The sequence below is a fragment of the Perognathus longimembris genome, chromosome 11 (genome assembly GCF_023159225.1).
Source record: "Perognathus longimembris pacificus isolate PPM17 chromosome 11, ASM2315922v1, whole genome shotgun sequence".
Taxonomy (NCBI): domain Eukaryota; kingdom Metazoa; phylum Chordata; class Mammalia; order Rodentia; family Heteromyidae; genus Perognathus; species Perognathus longimembris.
In genome coordinates this window covers 43,416,182-43,436,523 of record NC_063171.1, presented here as the reverse complement: position 1 = coordinate 43,436,523, position 20,342 = coordinate 43,416,182, and the positions used below count along the sequence as shown (strand labels likewise).

The window sequence follows — 20,342 nt, the reverse complement described above, 5'->3', positions numbered from 1 at the left end:
GGCCATTTCCTATGTATGTGGTGCTTGGGAATCGAACCCAGGGCTTCATGTATATGAGGTAAGCACTCTTGCCATTAGGCCATATTCTCAGCCCCCAAGGGCTAGATTCTTTAAACTGGAGAATTTAGTTTGAGTAAACAGTAGTGATATTGGATTGAAGGTTAGAAGAGTTAGTGATTTCTGAAAGGAAGCTGGTGAAAAAGGAAGGAAAACAGGAACTGTGGTCAGTACGTATAATCCCAGTTACTTGGGAGGCTGAGAAAGGAGTTCAAGACCAGCCTGAGCAACATTAGGAAACATTGTTGATGGTGGGTTTTGTTTGTTTGTTTGTTTCATTTTATTTTTTGAGACATTGTCTTGCTATGTATGTAACTCAAGCTAGCCTTGAATTGGCCGTCCTCCTGCCTTAACCTCTGAGTGCTAGAATTACAGACATGTACCTGCTTTTGTGAATTCCATAGCGTGTTTTGTGTTTTCATAGGGTGGGACTTATGAAAAATATTTATAAAATGTTTTTAATACAGAAAGAGTGTCGAGTGAAAATTTTTGCTTTGAAAAACTATCACTAGAGGGAGGGAGGCGGGAAGAAATGAGGGAGGACGTAACAAGTAGAACAAGAAATTTACTCACTGCCTTTCATGAATCTGTAACCCCTCTCTATCACAATTTGACAATAAAGAAAAAAGAAAAGAAAAACTATCACTATACCTGTTTATTATGTTACATTGAAATCATATGTTAATCTTAACTCTTCTTTTCTAGGTGCCTTATACCTCTACTATGCCCATCAAGAAAATAGGCCACAGAGGGGTTGATCCCTCAGGAGAGACAACATATAAAAAGGTAGGTTGAGTTGACCCTCTCATCTTATTTGGTAACTCCGCAAGGGTAAACACCGATAGTACTTATTTATTTTTACAGTGGGGCTTGAACCTTGGGGCCTCCGTGCTGTCCCTGAGCTCTTTTGCTCAAGGCTAGTCCTCTACCACTTGGAGCCACAGCTCTACTTCCAGTTTTCAGGTGGTTAATTGGAGCTAAGAGTCTCACAGACTCTACTGCCTGGGCTGGCTTTGAACCACGATTCTCAGATCTCAGTCTCCTGAGCAGATAGGGTTACAGGCATGAGGCACCAGCACCTGGCTCTTTTTCTTTTTCTCTCTCGCTCTTTCTTTTTTTCTTTCTGTCTCTTTTTCTTTCAAGTTTTTTTTTTTTTGTGTGTGTGTGTGTGTGTGTGTGTGTGTGTGTGTGTGTGTGTGTGTGTGCCAATCTTTGGGCTTGAACTCAGAGCCTGGGCACTGTCCCTGAGGGTTTTTGTTGTTGTTGTTGTTGTTGCTGCCAGTCCTGGGGCTTGAACTCAGGGCCTGAACACTGTCCCTGGCTTCCTTTTGCTCAAGGCTAGCACTCTACCAGTTGAGCCACAGTGCCACTTCTGGCCTTTTCTGTTAATCTGGTGCCAAGAAATCAAACCCAGGGCTTCATGCATGCTAACTAGGCAAACACTCTACCACTCAGCCACATTTCCAGCCTCCATCTCTGAGTTTGATCCACTTGATCCACAGTTTGACTTGTAGCTTTGAGTGATTAGTTGGAGATGTGAACCTCATGGGCTTACCTGGGCTGGCAAGAAAGAACTGATTCTCAGATCTCAGCTTCTTGAGTAGCTAGGATTACAGATGTGAGCCACTGGCATCTAGCCATACATCCCATTTCTTGATATCCTTGGCCTTTGAAAAATAATCATATAGCTTGGACTTTTAGAATTTATTTCAGAAAGGGTAGATTGCTTTCTATCATCTATTTGTATGTTTAAAGGAGAATATTGTTTGTCTTGTGTAGTTCTGGGAATGGATCCCAGGACCTTGTGTATTCTGGGCAAATACTCTACCATTGAGGTGTACTCCTAGTCCTAGATGAGAATATTTGTGTGCTGCCACGGGGACTTAAACTCAGGGCCTCATGCTCTTACTTGGCTTTTTTTGCTCAAGGCTGCCACTCTACAACTTGAGCCACACCTGTACTTCTTTGTTTTTATTGAGTAATTGGAGATGAGAATAATTCAATTTGTTGTCTTCAGCTGACTTTGAATCTTGATTCACAGTACTCAGTCTCTGCCTGGCAAGAATATTCATAATGAGCAGATCTAATGTTGGTTGCTGTTCTACTGAGCTTAAGAAATTGAATTTCACTGTTAAGAATAAACATATAACGGGGCTGGGAATATGGCCTAGTGGCAAGAGCGCTTGCCTCCTACACATGAAGCTCTCGGTTCGATTCCCCAGCACCACATATATGGAAAATGGCCAGGAGGGGCGCTGTGGCTCAGGTGGCAGAGTGCTAGCCTTGAGCGGGAAGAAGCCAGGGACAGTGCTCAGGCCCTGAGTCCAAGGCCCAGGACTGACCAAAAAAAAAAAAAGAATAAACATATAACTACTCCGGGCTGGGAATATGGCCTAGTGGTAAAGTGCTTGCCTTGTCTACATGAAGCCGTGGGTTTGATTCCTCAGTACCCCAGGACTGGCAAAAACAAAACAATAAAACCAAAACCAAAACCATGTAACTAGTCCCTAAAGGCCATTCTTACATTAGGGAGCCATGTTTCCTGAAGTCTCTCTCTTTCTCCCCATTTTTTTCTTGAAGACTTCCTATCTGTCTTATGTTGGATGTTTATGAAGTAAGGTTCAGAGTCTAGTGTGTTAATATAATAGATTAGAAGAAGGTCAAGCATAAAGCCAGTGGCTCATACCTGTAATCCTAGCTTCAGGAATTTGATCTCGGTTTGAATCTAGCCCAGGCAGAACAGTCCATGAGATTTATACTTCAATTAATGAACCACTTGAGGCATACCTCTATCCTGGCATTTTTGCTAGCTAATTGGAGATTGAGTTTCCCAGATGTTTCCTGTATAGGCTGACTTTGAATCTTAGTCTTGCAGATCTCAGCCTGACTTAGCTAGAATCCAGGCACCAGTGGCTCACACTTATAATCCTGGCTACTCAGGTAAGTAGTCTGAGGACTGAGATTTGAAGCCAGCCCTGATGGGAAAGTCCATGAAACTCTTATCTCCAATTATTCATTAGAAAAGCTCGAAGTAGAGCTCTGGCTCAAGTGGTAGAATACTAGCTTTGAGCAAAAAAAGTTCAGAGATAGCAACCAGGTCCTGAGTTCAAGCCCCAGGAGTGGCGCATACACATATATGCAAACACACAGAGAGAAAAGAAAGCTAGGTTAGAGTGCAAGGCCTGGTGTTAAGCCCCAGTACCAGAAAAAGGAAAGGGGGGTGGGCGGGAAATAAAAATAATTTTCTGGGCTGGGAATATGGCCTAGTGGCAAGAGTGCTTGCCTCGTATACATGAGGCCCTAGGTTCGATTCCCCAGCACCACATATGTAGAAAATGGCCAGAAGTGGCACTGTGGCTCAAGTGGCAGAGTGCTAGCCTTGAGCAAAAGGAAGCCAGGGACAGTGCTCAGGCCCTGAGTCAAAGGCCCAGGACTGGCCAAAAAAAAATTTTCCTTGTTTCTTTTCTGTTTATTAGACAACCTCATCAGCTTTGAAAGGTGCCATCCAGTTAGGCATTACACACACGGTGGGAAGCCTGAGTACCAAACCAGAGCGGGATGTTCTCATGCAAGACTTCTATGTGGTGGAAAGCATCTTCTTCCCCAGGTACAAACACTTCTAAGGGTTCTGGTGTGATTTAGGATGTATCAAGACCTTGGCCTTGTTGTAATTAGGTGAATAGGACTGTGCCATTGGAGAATACTTGATATTCTTTAGATGTGTCCATGAGCTTCTGGCATTTGGAGTGAGTCTTTAAAAAAACAACAACAAACTCAGTTGGTGCCAGTGGTTTCCGCCTATAATGCTGGTTGCTCAGGCAGCAAAATTTGTAACTCTTATTTCCAATTAGCCACCAAAAAGCTGGAAGTAGAGCTGTGGCTCATATAGAGAGCAGTAGGCTTGGGCACAAAAGCTCAGGGACAGTGGCCAAGCCCTGAGTTTAGGCTCCAGGACTGGCATGCACACACATACACATGTGCATGTACACACACATGCATACATACAAAACCCAAGTTAGAATGATACTATGCCTTTGTCCCAGTCCCTCTGTCTCAGGAGGATGTTTTTTGCCTCTCTCTGAGTGTGTCCTTAGGGATGGATGATAGAAACTGGGAAATTAAGGTTTCTTTTATTTAACTCCACAGTGAAGGAAGCAACCTGACTCCCGCTCATCATTACAATGACTTTCGTTTCAAGACCTATGCACCTGTTGCCTTCCGCTACTTTCGGGAGCTGTTTGGCATTCGACCTGATGATTACTTGGTAAACTTCTAATCTCCAGTGTTAGAGGGATAGTCCCAAAGAAAAGCTCCTTTCCACAGGCTTGCTCAGGTTTTTCTTTAGGACAGAAATGCATCTGTACTATGTCTCTGGTATGTCTGAATACCTTACTGTCTTCTCTCTTGGCTTTAGTGCTCTCTTTGCAGTGAGCCTCTGATTGAACTCTGCAACTCTGGAGCTAGTGGTTCCCTCTTCTACGTCTCCAGTGATGATGAATTCATCATCAAGACAGTCCAGCATAAGGAAGCAGAATTTCTGCAGAAATTGCTTCCAGGATACTACATGGTAAGCAGAGGGAGAGAGGAGCACCAATTCATTCCTGGGTAAGGCTGAGGGGGCTGTCCTCGGCAAGGTAGCATAGTGTTCAAGTTTTGTGGGTGTTTTTTGCCAGTCCTAGGGCTTGGACCCAGGGCCTGAGCACTGTCCTTGGCTTCTTTTTGCTCAAGGCTAGCACTCTGCCACTTGAGCCACAGCGCCACTTCTGGCTTTTTCTATATATGTGGTGCTGAGGAATCAAACCCAAGGGCTTCAAGTATACAGGGCAAGCACTCTACCACTAGGCCATATTCCCAGCCCCTAAAGTTTTTGTCTAAAGAGTATTTTTCCTTTTTGCTCTTTTTGCCCCATCTCTTTTAACTCAGGGATTTGTTTTTCTGCCTTGTTTTAAATTGTGTTTGGCTTAAATTTTGCCCAGAGTTAAGATTTAAGATGTTTTTGTTGTCAACCTTGTAGTTTGGAAAAGAAGTTCATTTCTTTTCTAATCTCACTCTGATAGATAGCTCTTGTAGGTTCTAGAGAATTTAGGGAACTCTTTGTTTTTAATTTTTTTTTCTTATTTATTGTCAAAGTGATGTACAGAGAGGTTACAGTTTCATATGTTAGGCATAGGATACATTTCTTGTACTGTTTGTTACCTCCTCCCTCATTCCCCCCTCCTCCTCCCCCTTTTAGGGAACTTTTTTTAGTCTTCCAGTAATGTACTACAACCAGGGCTAAGGGTTAAGATCTTTTGTTGTTGTTTGTGGTGTTGGCATTGAACCTAGCACCTTATACTATATACATGCTAGGCAGGTGCTTTTACAAAACACTGAGCTATACTGTACCTCAGCCTTCTAAATTTATTTAATTAATTAATTTATTTATTTTGCCAGTCCTTTAGCTTGAACTCAGGGCCTGGGTGCTGTCCCTAAACCTCTTGGTACTTAAGGCTAGCACTCTACCACTTGAGCCACAGTGCCACTTCTGGCCTTTTCTGTTTATGTGGTACTGAGGAATCGAACCCAAGGCTTCATGCATGCTAGGCAAGCATTCTACCACTAAGCCACATTCCCAGCCTTTTTTTTTTTTTCTTTAAACCTTACTAAGTGTGAATACACCCATCATAAGTTTGATATCCTAATTACTCTATTGGATAATCTCTGGCTTGGTGGTGATATCATCACTAAGGTAGATGTATTAGGATATTCTGAACAGAATATATGGTAGACACATTGTGTCTGAATCCCATGTAGGAAACAGGAAGGAGGATGGCAATTTTTGCCCTTGAGTTTTTCTCAAAACTTATTCTACTTTCCTTTGTGTCATCAGAACCTCAACCAGAATCCTCGAACTTTGCTGCCTAAATTCTATGGACTGTACTGTGTACAGGCAGGTGGGAAGAACATACGAATTGTGGTGATGAACAATCTCTTACCACGATCAGTCAAAATGCATATGAAATATGACCTCAAGGGCTCAACCTACAAGCGGCGGGCTTCTCAGAAAGAACGAGATAAACCTCTTCCCACTTACAAAGACCTGGACTTCATACAAGACATGCCTGATGGTCTTTTTTTGGATGCTGACATGTACAGTGCTCTGTGTAAGACCCTACAGCGTGACTGTTTGGTGAGTTTTTATTTGCCTCTCTCAGACATTAAAATTTGCAGTCAAATTCCAGGAATTGTAAACATTTTTTTGTGGTGGTGTAGTGGTAGTGGTTTTATTTTTGTTGGCGTTGTCTTCTTGTGGTGGCAGTAGGGGGACACAGGAATGGAGGGAGGGAGGATAAACAAATGCACTTATGGGGGCTGGGGATATGGCCTAGTGGCAAGAGAGCTTGCCTCATATACATGAGGCCCTGGGTTCGATTCCCCAGCACCACATATACAGAAAATGGCCAGAAGTGGCGCTATGGCTCAAGTGGCAGAATGCTAGCCTTGAGCAAAAAAAAAGAAGCCAGGGACAGTGCTCAGGCCCTGAGTCCAAGGCCCAGGACTGGCCAAAAAACAAAAAACAACAAACAAATGCACTTATGGTATTCAATATATACTATGTAAAAAATCGACTATGCAACTTGTGGGCAGGGACCAGATGGGAAAAATGGGGAACAATGAAGGAAGGGGTGATATTGTCTAAGAAGCATCGTACTCATTACTTGACTTAAGGAATTGTAACCCCTTTGTACAACTCCTTAATAATAATAATGTTTGTTTTTTTTAAAAAAACACCTAAAAATTCTCAGTCACTGAAACAGCTTGGTTGTTCTTAGGGATTTTTTTTTTTAGGACCTGGGCTCTGTTCCTTAGGTCTATAGGTCCTAGATGTTAAGCTTAAGATTTCTAAAAGGTTTGGTGCTCTGTTCAATTTTTTTTTTTTTTTTTTGGTGGTACTGGGGATTGAATTCAGGTACTTGTACTTGGTAGGTAAAAATTCTACCACTTAGGCCACATTTCCAGTACTTTTGCTTTGTGTGTGTATGTGTACACACTGGTACTTAAACTCTGGGCTCCATCTCTTAGCTTTTTCTCTCAAGTCTGGTGCTCCTACTACTTGAGTCACAGCTCCACTTCCTGCCTTTTGATGGTTAATTGAAGATAACAGACTCTAATCAGCCTACAAGAAGAAGACAAGAGCTGACTGTCTTCAAACTGTGATCCTCAGTTCTCAGTCTCCTGAATAGCAAGGATTATAGGCATGAGCTACTGGTACCGAGGGCAGCCCTTTTGGTTTTGTTTTTCAGAATAGGGTACCACAGCCTGGTGCTAGTGACTAACACCTATAATCCTAGCTACTCAGGAGGCTGAGATCTGTGGATCACAGTTCAAACCCAGCTTAGGCTTTTACCCTCCAGAAAATCAGAAATAGCACTGTGTCTCAAAGTGGTAGAACACTAGCCTTGAGCAAAAAAGCTCAGGGACAGTGTTCAGGCCCCAAGTTTAGCCCTACTACGGGTTAAAACACACACACACACACACACACACACACACACACACACACACACACACACACACACACACACACACCAAAAAAAAAAAAAAAAAAAAAACAACTACATTTAGCCTTGGACTAAGATCCTTCTACCCCTGCCTCCCAAGTATATGAGACCACAGGCCTACATTACCATGCATCTCTGGATCTACTAAAAATGCTTAGTCTCCTTCCCTCTTTACCCTCCTCCCCTCACCTCCTGGCTTATCTCAATCTGTGTTTTGTGCTCTAGATCCTCATGACTCTAGATCTACTGCATCAATTCTTTTTCTTGAGATAGGCTGGCCGAGAGAACTCTTGCCTCAGCCTCCCAAGGGCTGGGATTACAAGTAGATCCATCCACACCATTCTGATCTGTGGCAGGACTACATGCTTCCTTTCCTTCCTCTTCTTCTTTCCTTCTAACTGCAGCCTCTTTTGGCTGTTCTCTTTCTACATCCAAGCAGGTTTATCTCTTCTAGTTTAAGTTTAGATAATGCATTAAGTTCTAGCACCTTCACCTAATGCTTCCAGTTCTCCTTTTCTTTTTTCATCTTGTACTTTTGCTTCATCCTACTGTTTCCTCACTTTTATTCTCACCACCTCAATAGACCTCTCCTAAGTGATGCTAAATAGTCCTTCTCAGTCTTTCCTTGAGGTTTCTGCAGTATTCAATGGTTATTTACATTTTCTTAACACATCTTAAGGCTTTTATTGCATCTTTCCCACGAGTTTTTCTATATCTGGAGGTTATTCTCAAACTACTTTTTGCAAGATCATCTTTCTCCACTTAGTCCATAATGTCATCTGTCTTTGCCCTTATTTTGCTCATTCTGTATTTATTTCCAGGATACTGGAAGTGAATTTAATCATCTCCTAACTTTTTTGTTTGTTTGTTTGTTTTTTTGGCCAGTCCTGGGCCTTGGACTCAGGGCCTGAGCACTGTCCCTGGCTTCTTCCCGCTCAAGGCTAGCACTCTGCCACTTGAGCCACAGCGCCGCTTCTGGCCGTTTTCTGTATATGTGGTGCTGGGGAATCGAACCTAGGGCCTCGTGTATCCGAGGCAGGCACTCTTGCCACTAGGCTATATCCCCAGCCCTCATCTCCTAACTTTTATTTCAAGGGCTAGAGACAACCAATGGGACTGAGAGGGTTTCTTGTTTTTGTTTTTTTTTTCCAAAAAGAGTCCTAGGTCTCTCTTCTTTTTATTTTTTCTTATATTTTTTTGTTAGCATCAATTAATTAGACAAGAGGGTTTCATTTTGACATGTCCATAAATACTTATAAGGTACCTTAATCAGACTTGCCTCTTCCATCATTCCCTATCAACAAGCTTCATCGTTCCATTTTCTCATATGCACATGAAGTATTTTGACCATATTTGTTTCTTCCTCCTCTATTCCACCTGCTTATCAAGATTCCTTTGTTGAGCTGCACTGCCAGTGTGAGCTTCAGGAGAGATTCTAAAGTGAAAAAGGGTTTAGAAGCAGTGGGGTGCTCTCCAGCTCCTTATTGTGACATAGCATACCTGATGTCTTGCTCCTACCAGCCTCCTGTGTGGCACACCTTCCCTTTGCATCCTATCTTCCTATATATATAGAGCATGTTGTTTAATGCTATGGGTATTTTTGTTTTATTTACACAGACTTTTTTATCTCCAGTTTATTACTTACAAATTATTTAAATGAAATTTCTTGGCCATCTCTATTCTCTTTCATCACATAACCAGTTACATTGTTGTACATATTAGACTGTATTGCACTTATTTTACATTTGTGTACCTTTCTTAATTTAAATTTATAATATCCTTGATGATGAAAACTTTTTGCTTGCTATTGTTTAATTCCAAGGCATTTGCTCTTTGTAGGCAAGCATTCTACCACTGAGCTATATACTTCAGCGCAGAAACTGTCTTAAATATCTTTATATCCCTATAATCAGGCACAGTACTTATATATGGTGGGGATTCAGTGAATGTTGAACTGAATTGAAGTTAAGATCAGATAAGGTCATGTCACAGCTCTGCTCTGACACACAGTGTACTTCTGTTAGGTCCTCATTGTGGTTTCTTTAAAACACAGATACTTGTTCCTTTGAAAATATAGTGTTATTTTTTTCATGAAGAAAGAAAAGGAAAGAATGGAATCTGTGATCTAAGCAGTGGGACTGAGAGAAAAATAAGACTGTGTAAATAGAGCTTGACCAGAGGAGGTTAATAGAATTCTTTTCCAAGGACTAGGAAGACCAATGGATAAGACCTGCCAGTTCACTATCAAGTAAAATTAGATCATGGAAGCTGTGAGAGCCTGAAAAAGTCCTGATACATCCCCAAGCTTAGCCTATGCTTTTTTTTTTTCCTCTTAGGTGCTACAGAGCTTCAAGATAATGGACTATAGCCTCTTGATGTCAATCCACAACATAGATCATGCACAGCGAGAGCCCTTAAGCAGTGAAACACAGTACTCAGTTGACTCTCGAAGACCAGCTCCCCAGAAGGCTCTCTATTCCACAGCCATGGAATCGATCCAGGGCGAGGCTCGACGGGGTGGCACCATGGAGACTGAGGACCAGTGAGTGGGCTCACGCAGGAGGGAGTCAAGCATAGGTCATAGCAAGTTCTGGAAATGAGTAGCTTTGCTTTAGCAGTTAGATCAGCTGCATTAAGACTTCTAGAGCCTTTGAATAAGCTTTTTGTTTCTGTTTGAGTTTTTAATTTTTTTTAGTTATTATTGACTTTTGTGGTGGTACTGGGCTTGAACTCAGGGCTTTATGCTCTTGCTGGGCTTTCTTAGCACTCATAATGTTCTACTCTTGTTCTTTTTTTGGTATGTTAATGTTACAAGGCTTGAACTCGGGCCTGGGCCCTGTCCCTGAGCTCTTTTGCTCAAGGCTAGCCCACTTGGAGCCGTGGTGCCACTTTGGGTTTTCTGGTAGTTAATTGGAGATAGGAGTCTTTTGGGCTTTCCTGGCCCAGGCTTGCTTTGAACCAGATCCTCTTTATCTCAACCTCCTGAGTAAGTAGGATTACCAGTGTAAGCTGCTAGCACAGGCTGGTTTTTTTTTTTTTTTTTTTTTTTTAAGTTTTGTTTTGTTTTGTTTTTGAGACACAGTCTCATTGTGGTCCTGCTTCAGCCTCTGGAGTGCTGGGACCTCAGAGTTGTGGGATTACTGGTGTGATTCACCATACCGTTGTTGTTCTGGTGGCCTTGCTCTAGCCATCTTGCTCTGGGCAAGTACTGTACCACTGAAGCCATGACCCACCCCACCCCTTGATTAAGCTATCTTAAAAATATATAAAGAGTGCCATGTGCCGGTGGCTTGCACCTGTATTGCTAGCCACTCAGTAGGCTGAGATCTGAGAATCACAGTTCTGGGCAGTGGAAGCCTGTTAATTTCTCATTTCCAACTAACTAACAAAAAAAGCCTGAAGCCAGGTGCCGGCAGCACACACCTATAATCTTAGCTACTTAGGAGGCTGAGATCTAAGGATTGCATTTCAAAGCCAGCCCTGGCAGGAAAGAGACTCTTATCTCCAATTAACTACTAAAAAGCCAGAAACAGCTTTATGGCTCAAAATGGTAGAGCCTTGAGCATCAAAGCTCTGCATCAGCTCCCTGGCCCTAACTCAATCCCCAGAACCAGCCCTAAAAATAAAAAAGGAAGAAAGAAAACAAGCTAAGTTTCATTAGAACCTAAACCCTAACATACAATTTATTGTATATTTCTTTGCAGATCTTTCTTACCATCATGCATTTATCTAGTACATATATTTACTCAAATGTAACTGTTACATAGTTTCATTTTTTAGGTATCTTGTAACATGATTTATTAAAAGTATCTAAATGAGAACAAATGAATCTATAAATATTCTCAGACAGTTTCCCATAAATTGGTGAAGTATTCCGTTGATAAGTGGGAATGGTTATAGTCTTGTCAGTAGAATCTAGGGTAGGAGAAGGTAGCAAAGAAATTGGAGAGAGGATGACAGTACATATCCCAAAAAGATTTCTATGGTTGGAAAGACAATCTCAGTCTCTCAGTTTGTGGAGAGTAAGTCGGTCATGTTTCTATGTTCAAGTTCCGTGTCCTATACTTGCTAGCAACAGATTTTCTGATCCTTTGCTTTCTGTCTTCCCAGTATGGGTGGCATCCCTGCCCGGAATAATAAAGGGGAGAGGCTCCTCCTTTATATTGGCATCATTGATATTCTACAATCCTACAGGTGAGGTATACATTTGTATCACAAAATAGGACACAGAGTAGATGCAGATAACTAGTCACATTGTTGTCAAGATAAATTCATTTCCTTGATTTTGCCTATCCTCCTTGGCTTTCCTACCCCACACCCTCCAATGGAAAGCTGAGTCAGTGCTTGGAAGCTTGAGAATAGAATGTGCCATCTGCCTAGCTCTGTGAAAAACCTGTGAATTGATTCACGCATCACATTGGGAGCAGCTGCAACCACGACTGCGTTTCCCCAGAGAAAATACAAGAGGGTCACTGTGTTCTATAATGCCTATTAACCTGTGGATCTAAGAGGCAGCAAAGAGGGAGAAATTAGGAATATTAGATCCCCATTTTGTTCCTATAATATTTCAGATTGAACGAGACTTGAATTACTGACTCAGCACCTAATTTTAGCTACCCTTTCCCAAGCTTGTCCATCCGTTCCTCCAGTTTTCATTTTATAATTAATATTATTTTTACTTTAGTTGTGCTCTGCTGGGAGACTTAACCCAGATTCTCATGCATACTAGGCAGGTGTTTTGCCACTGCATTTGCAATGCATATTCTTGTCCCTGGGATAACAGGGACTTGAAAGCTCCATTTTCTCATGGGCGAACAATTGACTTTACTCGAAACATGTCAGTCTCCAAGTAGAACCTACACTGCCATGCCTGTTCTTTGGAAAGCTACATCCCCAGTGGATATACTTTCCCAGCTGTTGCCTTTCCAAGGTGTCTATTATCATTAACTAATAAAGTTACACATTCAAAAACAGTGTGTGATCAAATTTCCCTTGGCAGATTCGTTAAGAAGTTGGAGCACTCTTGGAAAGCGCTGGTACATGATGGGGTGAGTGTAACACAAAACTAAAGGTTTCCTCTCCCTTTTTTTCCCCTTCGGTCCTGGGACTTGAACTCAGAGCTGAGGTGCTATCCCTGAGCCTCTTTGTACTCAAGGCTAGCTGTCTACCACTTGAGCCACTGCCAGCTTTTTCTTTTTTGGGGGGGAGGTGGGTGGGAAGGGCAGTCCTGGGCCTTGAACTCAGGGTCTGAGCTTCTTTTTGCTCAAGGCTAGCACTCTGCCACTTGTGCCGCAGTGCCACTAAAGGCTTTTTCTATATATGTGGTGCTGAGGAATCGAACCTAGGGCTTCATATATATGAGACAAGCACTCTTGCCACTAGGCCATATTTCCAGCCCCCACTGCCAGCTTTGTCCAAGTAGTTTATTAGAGGTAAGAGTCTGATGTGCTTTCCTGCCTGTGCTGGTTTCGAACCATGACCCTCAGATCTCAGACTCCTGAGTAGCTAGGATTATAAGTATGAGCTACCAGTGCCCAGCTTAACCTCCTCTCTTTGTCTTTTATTTCTAATTTGTCCCCTCAAGTTCTTATACTGTTCCCCTCTCCCCCAACCATGGGGCTTGAACTCAGAGCCTGGGGGCTGTCCCTGAGCTTTTTCACTCAAGGCTAGCATTCTACCACTTTGAGCCACAGCACCACTTCCTCTTATCTTTCCTTCCTTCCTTCCTTCCTTCCTTCCTTCCTTCCTTCCTTCCTTCCTTCCTTCCTTCCCTCCCTCCCCTTCCTTCCCCTCCCTTCCCCTCCCCTCCCTCACTTCTTTTTTTGTTTGTTTTTGTTTTTGCCAGTCCTGGGCTTGGACTCAGGGCCTGAGCACTGTCCCTGGCTTGTTTTCTCAAGGCTAGCACTCTGCCACTTGAGCCACAGCGCCACTTTTGGCCGTTTTCTTTTCTTTTTTTTTTTTTTTTGGCCAGTCCTGGGGCTTGGACTCAGGGCCTGAGCACTGTCCCTGGCTTCTTCCCGCTCAAGGCTAGCACTCTGCCACTTGAGCCACAGCGCCGCTTCTGGCTGTTTTCTGTATATGTGGTGCTGGGGAATCGAACCTAGGGCCTCGTGTATCCGAGGCAGGCACTCTTGCCACTAGGCTATATCCCCAGCCCGCCGTTTTCTATATATGTGGTGCTGGGGAATTGAACCCAGGGCTTCATGTATATGAGGCAAGCACTCTTGCCACTAGGCCATATTCCCAGCCCCCCTCCCTCACTTCTGTCTGTCTTTCTTTTTGTCCATCCTGGAGCTTGAACTCAGGGCCTGGGCACTGTCCCTGACTTTTTTGCTCAAGGCTAGCACTCTACCACTTGAGCCACAGCAATACTTCCGGCCTTTTCTGTTTATGTGGTACTGAGGAATCGAACCCAGGGCTTCATGCATGCTAGGGAAGCACTCTACCACTGAGTCACATTCCCAGCCCTTGCTTCCAGTTTTCTGGTGGTTAATTGGAGATAAGAGTTTCATGGACTTTCCTGCCCTGGCTGGCGTTGAATTAGATCCTCAGATCTCACTCCTGAGTAACTAAGGTTATAGGTGTGAGCCACTGGCACCCGGATTTTTGTTGTTGTTGTTTTGTTTTTTCCTGGTTTTACCCTTCTGTTAGAGTTACAGTCTAGGGTAACATGACCTTTTGATTATAAATCCTCTTGTTGATTTCTCTTTAATTCTGGAGCCATCTCTTCTTTTTACAGGACACTGTGTCAGTGCATCGTCCTGGCTTCTATGCTGAACGTTTCCAGCGCTTCATGTGCAATACAGTGTTCAAGAAGATCCCCTGTAAGTGGCTTCTACTGGATGACCCCTCAGTGGCTCCTTTACCCCCAGAGATGGGGGGCAGGACACTTCTGTCGGGGAGCTGCAAAGGCCAGAGGCCTCTACTGCTCTACCTACATCCTGTGAGAGCTGCTTTTCGTCCCTGTGTCAGTCACTCTGTCTGTCCCAGTTGTTTCCGAGTTGCTGCTTTTCCCCTGGCTCTCCCTACATGTATCACTGAGGTGAGGGCCATTTCTGGGGAATTGGTTTGATTGAGGGGAGAAAAACAGTATACTTGTGAATAGATATACACCACAGGTTGAGTTAGACAGAGCCACAGACTTGTGTTGTTGTTTTGTCTTTTCTTTTCTTGGTCCTGGGAATCGAACCCAGGACATTGCCCTTTCTAGGCAAGCGCTTTGCCACTGAGCCCTTGAACCACAGACTTTTCTGTACAGAGATAGACAAGGTTGTTAGTCTTCTTACACTCTAGCTATGTCCCGGGCACCAGTTTTCAGACTAGTTCAAGGGGTTGAAGCATGACCAGTTTTTCTTAAATCTTTTCCCTCAACTTATTTAGTTTGCCTGTGTTCTTTTCCTCAAACCTTTCGTGCTTTTGACATTGGCATCTTCCAGCTCTTCCTTTTCCTCACACCATTGGCAGCAGTAGTCCCTTAGGAAGGCAAAGAGGACCTAGGCATGTCACAGTCTTAACAGGCATGGAAAAATTCTCGTACGCACCAGTACTGGGGCTTGAACACAGGGCCTTGCATGCTCCCTTATGTTTTTTGCACATGGTTGCTGTTGTGTTTTCAAAGTGACATTTAACATAGTGCTATGTCCATAAATACTTAAGAAGATAGAATGAAAGGGTCTTGGAGATACTATTAAAAAGCAAGGAACTATGGAATGGAGGGCATCTCTCATTGGTTGAAGCAAAGCCATGAAGGGTTGCATGTGGGAAGCAGGGGAGGGGGATATGTGTTACTTTTCCTCTACGTTTTTCTGTTACTTTGCAAGGTGAAGAAGACCTCTGCTTTGAGTAGTATGTTGTAGAACTTACCGTTGTTGACATTAACCTCTCTCTTCCTGCTCTGCTTTAGAAGAACAACTTTGGGTCTGTGTTGGGGCACTAGCAGTTTGTATCTATGTCTTGGTGATGGTTTCTGAGGTGGGTGCTAAGTAGGCTCTCTCTTTCCCTTTTGAAGTGAAGCCCTCTCCTTCCAAAAAGTTTCGGTCTGGCTCATCTTTCTCTCGGCGAGCAGGCCCCAGCGGCAACTCCTGCATTACTTTCCAGTCATCCATCTCTGGGGAGCACAAAGCACAAGTGACAACAAAGGCGGAAGTGGAGCCAGGTCAGCGCCAGGGCTGGGGTCCCCATGTGATTGGGCACTCCCCTCCTCCCTAAGTCCTCATCATCTCTGACCAGCACCTCTATTCCCCATTTCTATCCAGGAAAAAGTCCAGTTGCTACATAGTTTCCCCTGTATTGCCCTGATCCCATTAAATCTTGTTCCATTTATTCATGTTCTTCCCTGTTTCCCTTTCCAGACATCCACCTCGGCCGTCCTGATGTCTTACCTCAGACTCCACCTTTGGAGGGAGTCAGTGAGGGCTCACCTGTTCCTGGCCCCAGTGTCTCAGCTGTAGCTAAAACTGAAACTGAAGCTACAGCTACAGCTGCAGCTGCAGCTGCAGAGTCTCTACAAGTACTAAATACAAGGTTAGTTCCTTAGCCCTTCTCCATATAATCTTACCTTCTATCTTCACGTCCTTGGGAACTTTGAGAACCTTTCCTCTTTTTCAAGGGTTTACTGTGCTCATTAGTAGATCTGTGCACTTTTGTGTGTGTGTATCCTTACTGGAGCTTGAACTTGGGACCTGGGGCCTGGGTGCTGTTCCTTAGTATCTTTTGCTTAAGGCTAGAACTTACAACTTTCAATCACAGCACCACTTCTGAATTTTTTTGTTTGTTTTTTGTTTTTTGGCCAGTCCTGAGGCTTTGACTCAGGGCCTGAGCACTGTCCCTGGCTTCTTCTTGCTCAAGGCTAGCACTCTGCCACTTGAGCCACAGCGCCACTTCTGGCCGTTTTCTGTATATGTGGTGCTGGGGAATTGAACCCAGGGCCTCATGTATATGAGGCAGGCACTCTTGCCACTAGGCCATATCCCCAGCCCCCACTTCTGAATTTTGGATGGCTAATTGGAGCTAGTCTCATAGACTTTTCTGCCCAGACTTTCCTAGTCTCCTGAATAGCTAGGATTATAGGTATCAACCACTGGTGCCTGGCCTCTTTCTAGGAGCTCAAAAGGGGCCAGTTTAGCCAGCACCTGTGGCTCATGCCTGTAATCCTAGCTGATACTCCGGAAGTTGAGATCCGAGGATCAGGTTTAAAGCCAGCCCAGGCAAGAAAGTTCATGCGACTCTTGCTGGGAGCTGTGGTTCACATGGTAGAGTGCTAGCCTTGAACAAAAAAGCTCAGGGATAGTGCTCAGGACCTGAGTTCAAGGCCCAGGACCAGCACAAACACACGCACAAATTATATATATATATATATACACACATACATATATATATATTATCCTATTTCTTAAGTTATCGCAAAATGGAGTAGTTGAAGACAACAAACATTATTTCCAGTTTCTGTGGCTCAAGAGTCTAGAGCATGTCTTCGCTGGATGCCATTGTCTCAGTTTCTCCAGAAGTTAACTGTTTTCCAGGCAGTAGTCTGACTTGGAAATTTGCCTCAGGGCTGGAGGTTCAAGTGTAACCAAGTGGTAGAATGCCTGCCTGGCACTCAGATGGCCCCAGGCTCCATCACAGGGCCCACTGGAGGGAGAGGGGGAAAGAGGGAGGGAGGGAGAGAGAAGGATCAGCTTCTAAAAGCTCTCTTGTGTGATTGTTGGCAGGATTCATTTCTTTGAAGGCTGTTGGATTGAGAGCTCAGCTCCTCAATGGCTGGCTATTGGCCAGTGACACTCTCCCAGTTCCTTGTCATATTGCCTTGTCTGGAGGGCGGCTTACAACATGGCAGTAGCTTCTTTCCGCAAACAAGCAGACAACATATGACCAAAGAGGAAGCTACAATCTTTTTGTAATCTAGTTCAGAATTGACATTTCCATCGTTGAGAGCCACTTTAGAAGCTGCTTTCCACACCTGGGGATTGAAAACAGAAGAGCAGAGTGCTAGAACTAAAGAAACCACTTACTCAGCACAATGAGCTTCTGATTCTAGTATCTTCCAAGCCTCCTGTTTCTGAATCTTAATTCTGAAGTAAAATATGGAGAAGCAATCTGAGATTTGACCTCAGAGGAGAGTCTTGTTATCTTCTAATCCTTTTCCTCTTTTTTTCCTTTTAGTACAACCTTGGAAAAGCTTGAAATTACAGAGCCAGAGTTGACCAATGTAAGTGTCTCAGATGTAGGGGAGGTGAATGCTTTGAAGGGTATAAAATGGATCACGGGTAGGATGGAGCAGGAAAGTAGAGGGTCTTGAATCTTGCTTTTTAAAAATTGTGGTTTGGAGCTGGGAATATGGCCTAGTGGTAAAGTGTTTGCCTCGCATACATGAAGCCCTGGGTTCGATTCCTCAACACTTATGTAGAAAAAAGCCAGAAGTGGCGCTGTGGCTCAAGTGGTAGAGTGCTAGGCTTGAGCAAAAAGAAGCCAGGGACAGTGCTCAGGCCCTGAGTCCACGCCCCAGGACTGGCAACAAAAACAAGACAAATTTAAGAAAATTGTGGTTTGGTGCTTCATATTTGGGATCTGAGACAAAAATGTCAACATAGCAGCCAGGTTAAAATTAACTTAAATTCTATTCCTGTCTCCTTATCTCATATTCTGCTTGCTTAACTTTATACTCCTTTTTTCAGTGAACAGCAGACCTCAGAAGACCCAAAACAAGATCCTACTGTCTCTGTGATCCCAAGATGTCAGCCCTTGCCCCGGGAATGCTGAATTTTCTTCTCTTCTTGGTCATCAAAAAAGGAGTAGAAATTGGAGTCTAGGGGACATCTCCATCTCCTTTCAGAAGAAGATCTCGTTCCCTCTCCCTCCCTCTAGTGGGCAGCAGTGCCTTGGACAGCTGAGGACAGCAGCGTTTCCTCCACTCCACAGTTGGGGGACATGAATTTTCCAGTGGCTAGCCATTGCTTCCACACTGAATTTTTTTCAAATCCCCATTTTTCATGTTGGAAGTGGGGTTACTGGACTTGGTAGTTCTCTTTTCCCTCCTTTAATTTTACCAGGAGCTGGACTCTTAATTTCCTCAGGACAGACTGCCTACCACATTATTCCCACCGTAGCTCTTTCTTTCTGATCCTTAGAGGAAGACCCCTGTAATTTTTTTAAAGTTGTTTTTTTTTTTTTGCAGGAGGGGGGTGTTAATGTTATTTAAACCACCTCCCAACCTTTTTTAGATTTCCTTAACAAAGGAAAAGAATAAACAGCACACAGCACAATTTCAAGCCAGTTTCAGATAAAACTCCAGTAGTGTCAAAAGAGGTGCCTCTCAGTATGCAGAATTAGTTCTGCCAGCAGCAGCTCCTTGTAACTCCTCTTTTGATGAGTTTAAGGCCGAAAGAATGAAGCAAAGGAGACATGGATTGTCCCCTCCCTTTTTATTAAAACACTGGGGCAGCCATGGGGCTGGGAGATGAAAGCTCCTTCTTAAGAAGAACTCATTCACTGCCAGGCCATAATGATTAGTACTGTTTTGCAGTTTGAAATGTATTCTGATTCTTTTTCTAAATATGAACACCTAGCAAATGAATTTTTGACTATTCTCCAAATGAGATTGCTTCTTTGTTCTTCCCATTTTTCCAACAATGTTCCACTCTCCCTGGAGCTAAAGTAGAGGGAGACACTTGCATCTGTTGAACAGGCAGTCCATATCTCTGAGGCTAGAGAATATTCTCTTCAACACTTGGGGAGCAGCAGACTCTTGCCTTGGTGAGGTTGTCACTGTGTCAAATGGCCTGCCCCCTCTCGTCGCAGGGAACTTAGAAACGGGGCTGATAAGTCCTTCCCTCCCCATGTCTGAGAGTTGTGGTTGTCCATCTCTGTTGATCCGCCACTCTTGTCAGGGAAGAAGGGGGCGTGGTGTCTCAGGCAGATCGTTAAAGTTACACTATCTCTTTTCCATCCTACCCTACCTTGATAGTAGGCTAGCCCATACCCAAGTAACTGTCTATATTAGACACCCCCAGCCAGTTTTTGGCTGCCTGTCTTTGTTGCCATGTTCTTTTTTACAAGAAGGAAAGAAACAGTTCTTGCTATTTTTTTCATAATTTACTATTTATGATGTATTTATGTGTTTTATTCAGGACAGAGTTCTGTAAGGGGTGGGAGGGACTAAGTCTTAGGGAAAGGAATGGGGACTCGACATTTTTATGAAGTGTTACTACTTGCCTCTACTTTGTATTGTTCAGAAACGGCAAATGCAATATAAAAGTAATAAATACAAATATCTGGTTTTAATGTATAAACTTTCATCACTTATTTAGACCTTTTATTCCGTTTCATTTTTTTTTTTTAATGTTGGGGATTGAATCCAGTATCTAACACATCCTCTCTGGCTGAGGTATAGCCCAGCTCTCTTTGGACCTTTTTCATATTGCATCTGCTCCAGCCTCCTCCTCAACCATCCAGTCTCACTTTTATTCAGGTTGCCATGAACAAAATGCTTCTTGTTTTCCACTTGCCCTCACTCCAACTTCAGTCTAACTGCAGCCAAGCGAAATGGCTACATTCCCTGCTTTCCAGCCACCTCACAATTCAAACCTGACAAGGAAAAGCTGTTTACAGCACGGATTGCAATCCAGTTTAACTGAAGGATCGATCCATGGATCTGAAGCTCACTCAGTTTACTCAGGCGCAGAGGAAGGGAGAGGAACTGAGGTGAGCAAGCCTCCTGTCAGTTGCCCCTAGGATTCCCTCCCTTCTGAG

General features: G+C 43.6%; 1 protein-coding gene across 5 annotated transcripts in view; it reads left to right on the top strand.

The window, feature by feature from the left end:
- Positions 1-19,888, top strand: part of Pip5k1a (phosphatidylinositol-4-phosphate 5-kinase type 1 alpha) — a 42,088-nt gene extending 22,200 nt beyond the window's left edge. For 4 of the 5 annotated variants that reach the window (XM_048356575.1, XM_048356576.1, XM_048356579.1 and 1 more), the window contains 13 exons: positions 763-843; positions 3,534-3,664; positions 4,204-4,321; positions 4,472-4,624; positions 5,927-6,226; positions 9,932-10,137; positions 11,706-11,789; positions 12,595-12,643; positions 14,335-14,419; positions 15,604-15,750; positions 15,947-16,118; positions 17,757-17,802; positions 18,269-19,888. In XM_048356575.1, coding sequence (XP_048212532.1) covers positions 763-843; positions 3,534-3,664; positions 4,204-4,321; positions 4,472-4,624; positions 5,927-6,226; positions 9,932-10,137; positions 11,706-11,789; positions 12,595-12,643; positions 14,335-14,419; positions 15,604-15,750; positions 15,947-16,118; positions 17,757-17,802; positions 18,269-18,271 — 1,575 coding nt within the window. In that variant the 3' untranslated portion in view covers positions 18,272-19,888. The remainder of the gene's footprint in view (positions 1-762; positions 844-3,533; positions 3,665-4,203; positions 4,322-4,471; positions 4,625-5,926; positions 6,227-9,931; positions 10,138-11,705; positions 11,790-12,594; positions 12,644-14,334; positions 14,420-15,603; positions 15,751-15,946; positions 16,119-17,756; positions 17,803-18,268) is intronic. The other variant, XM_048356578.1, reaches the window with a different exon arrangement.
- The last annotated feature ends 454 nt before the right edge of the window (positions 19,889-20,342 follow it).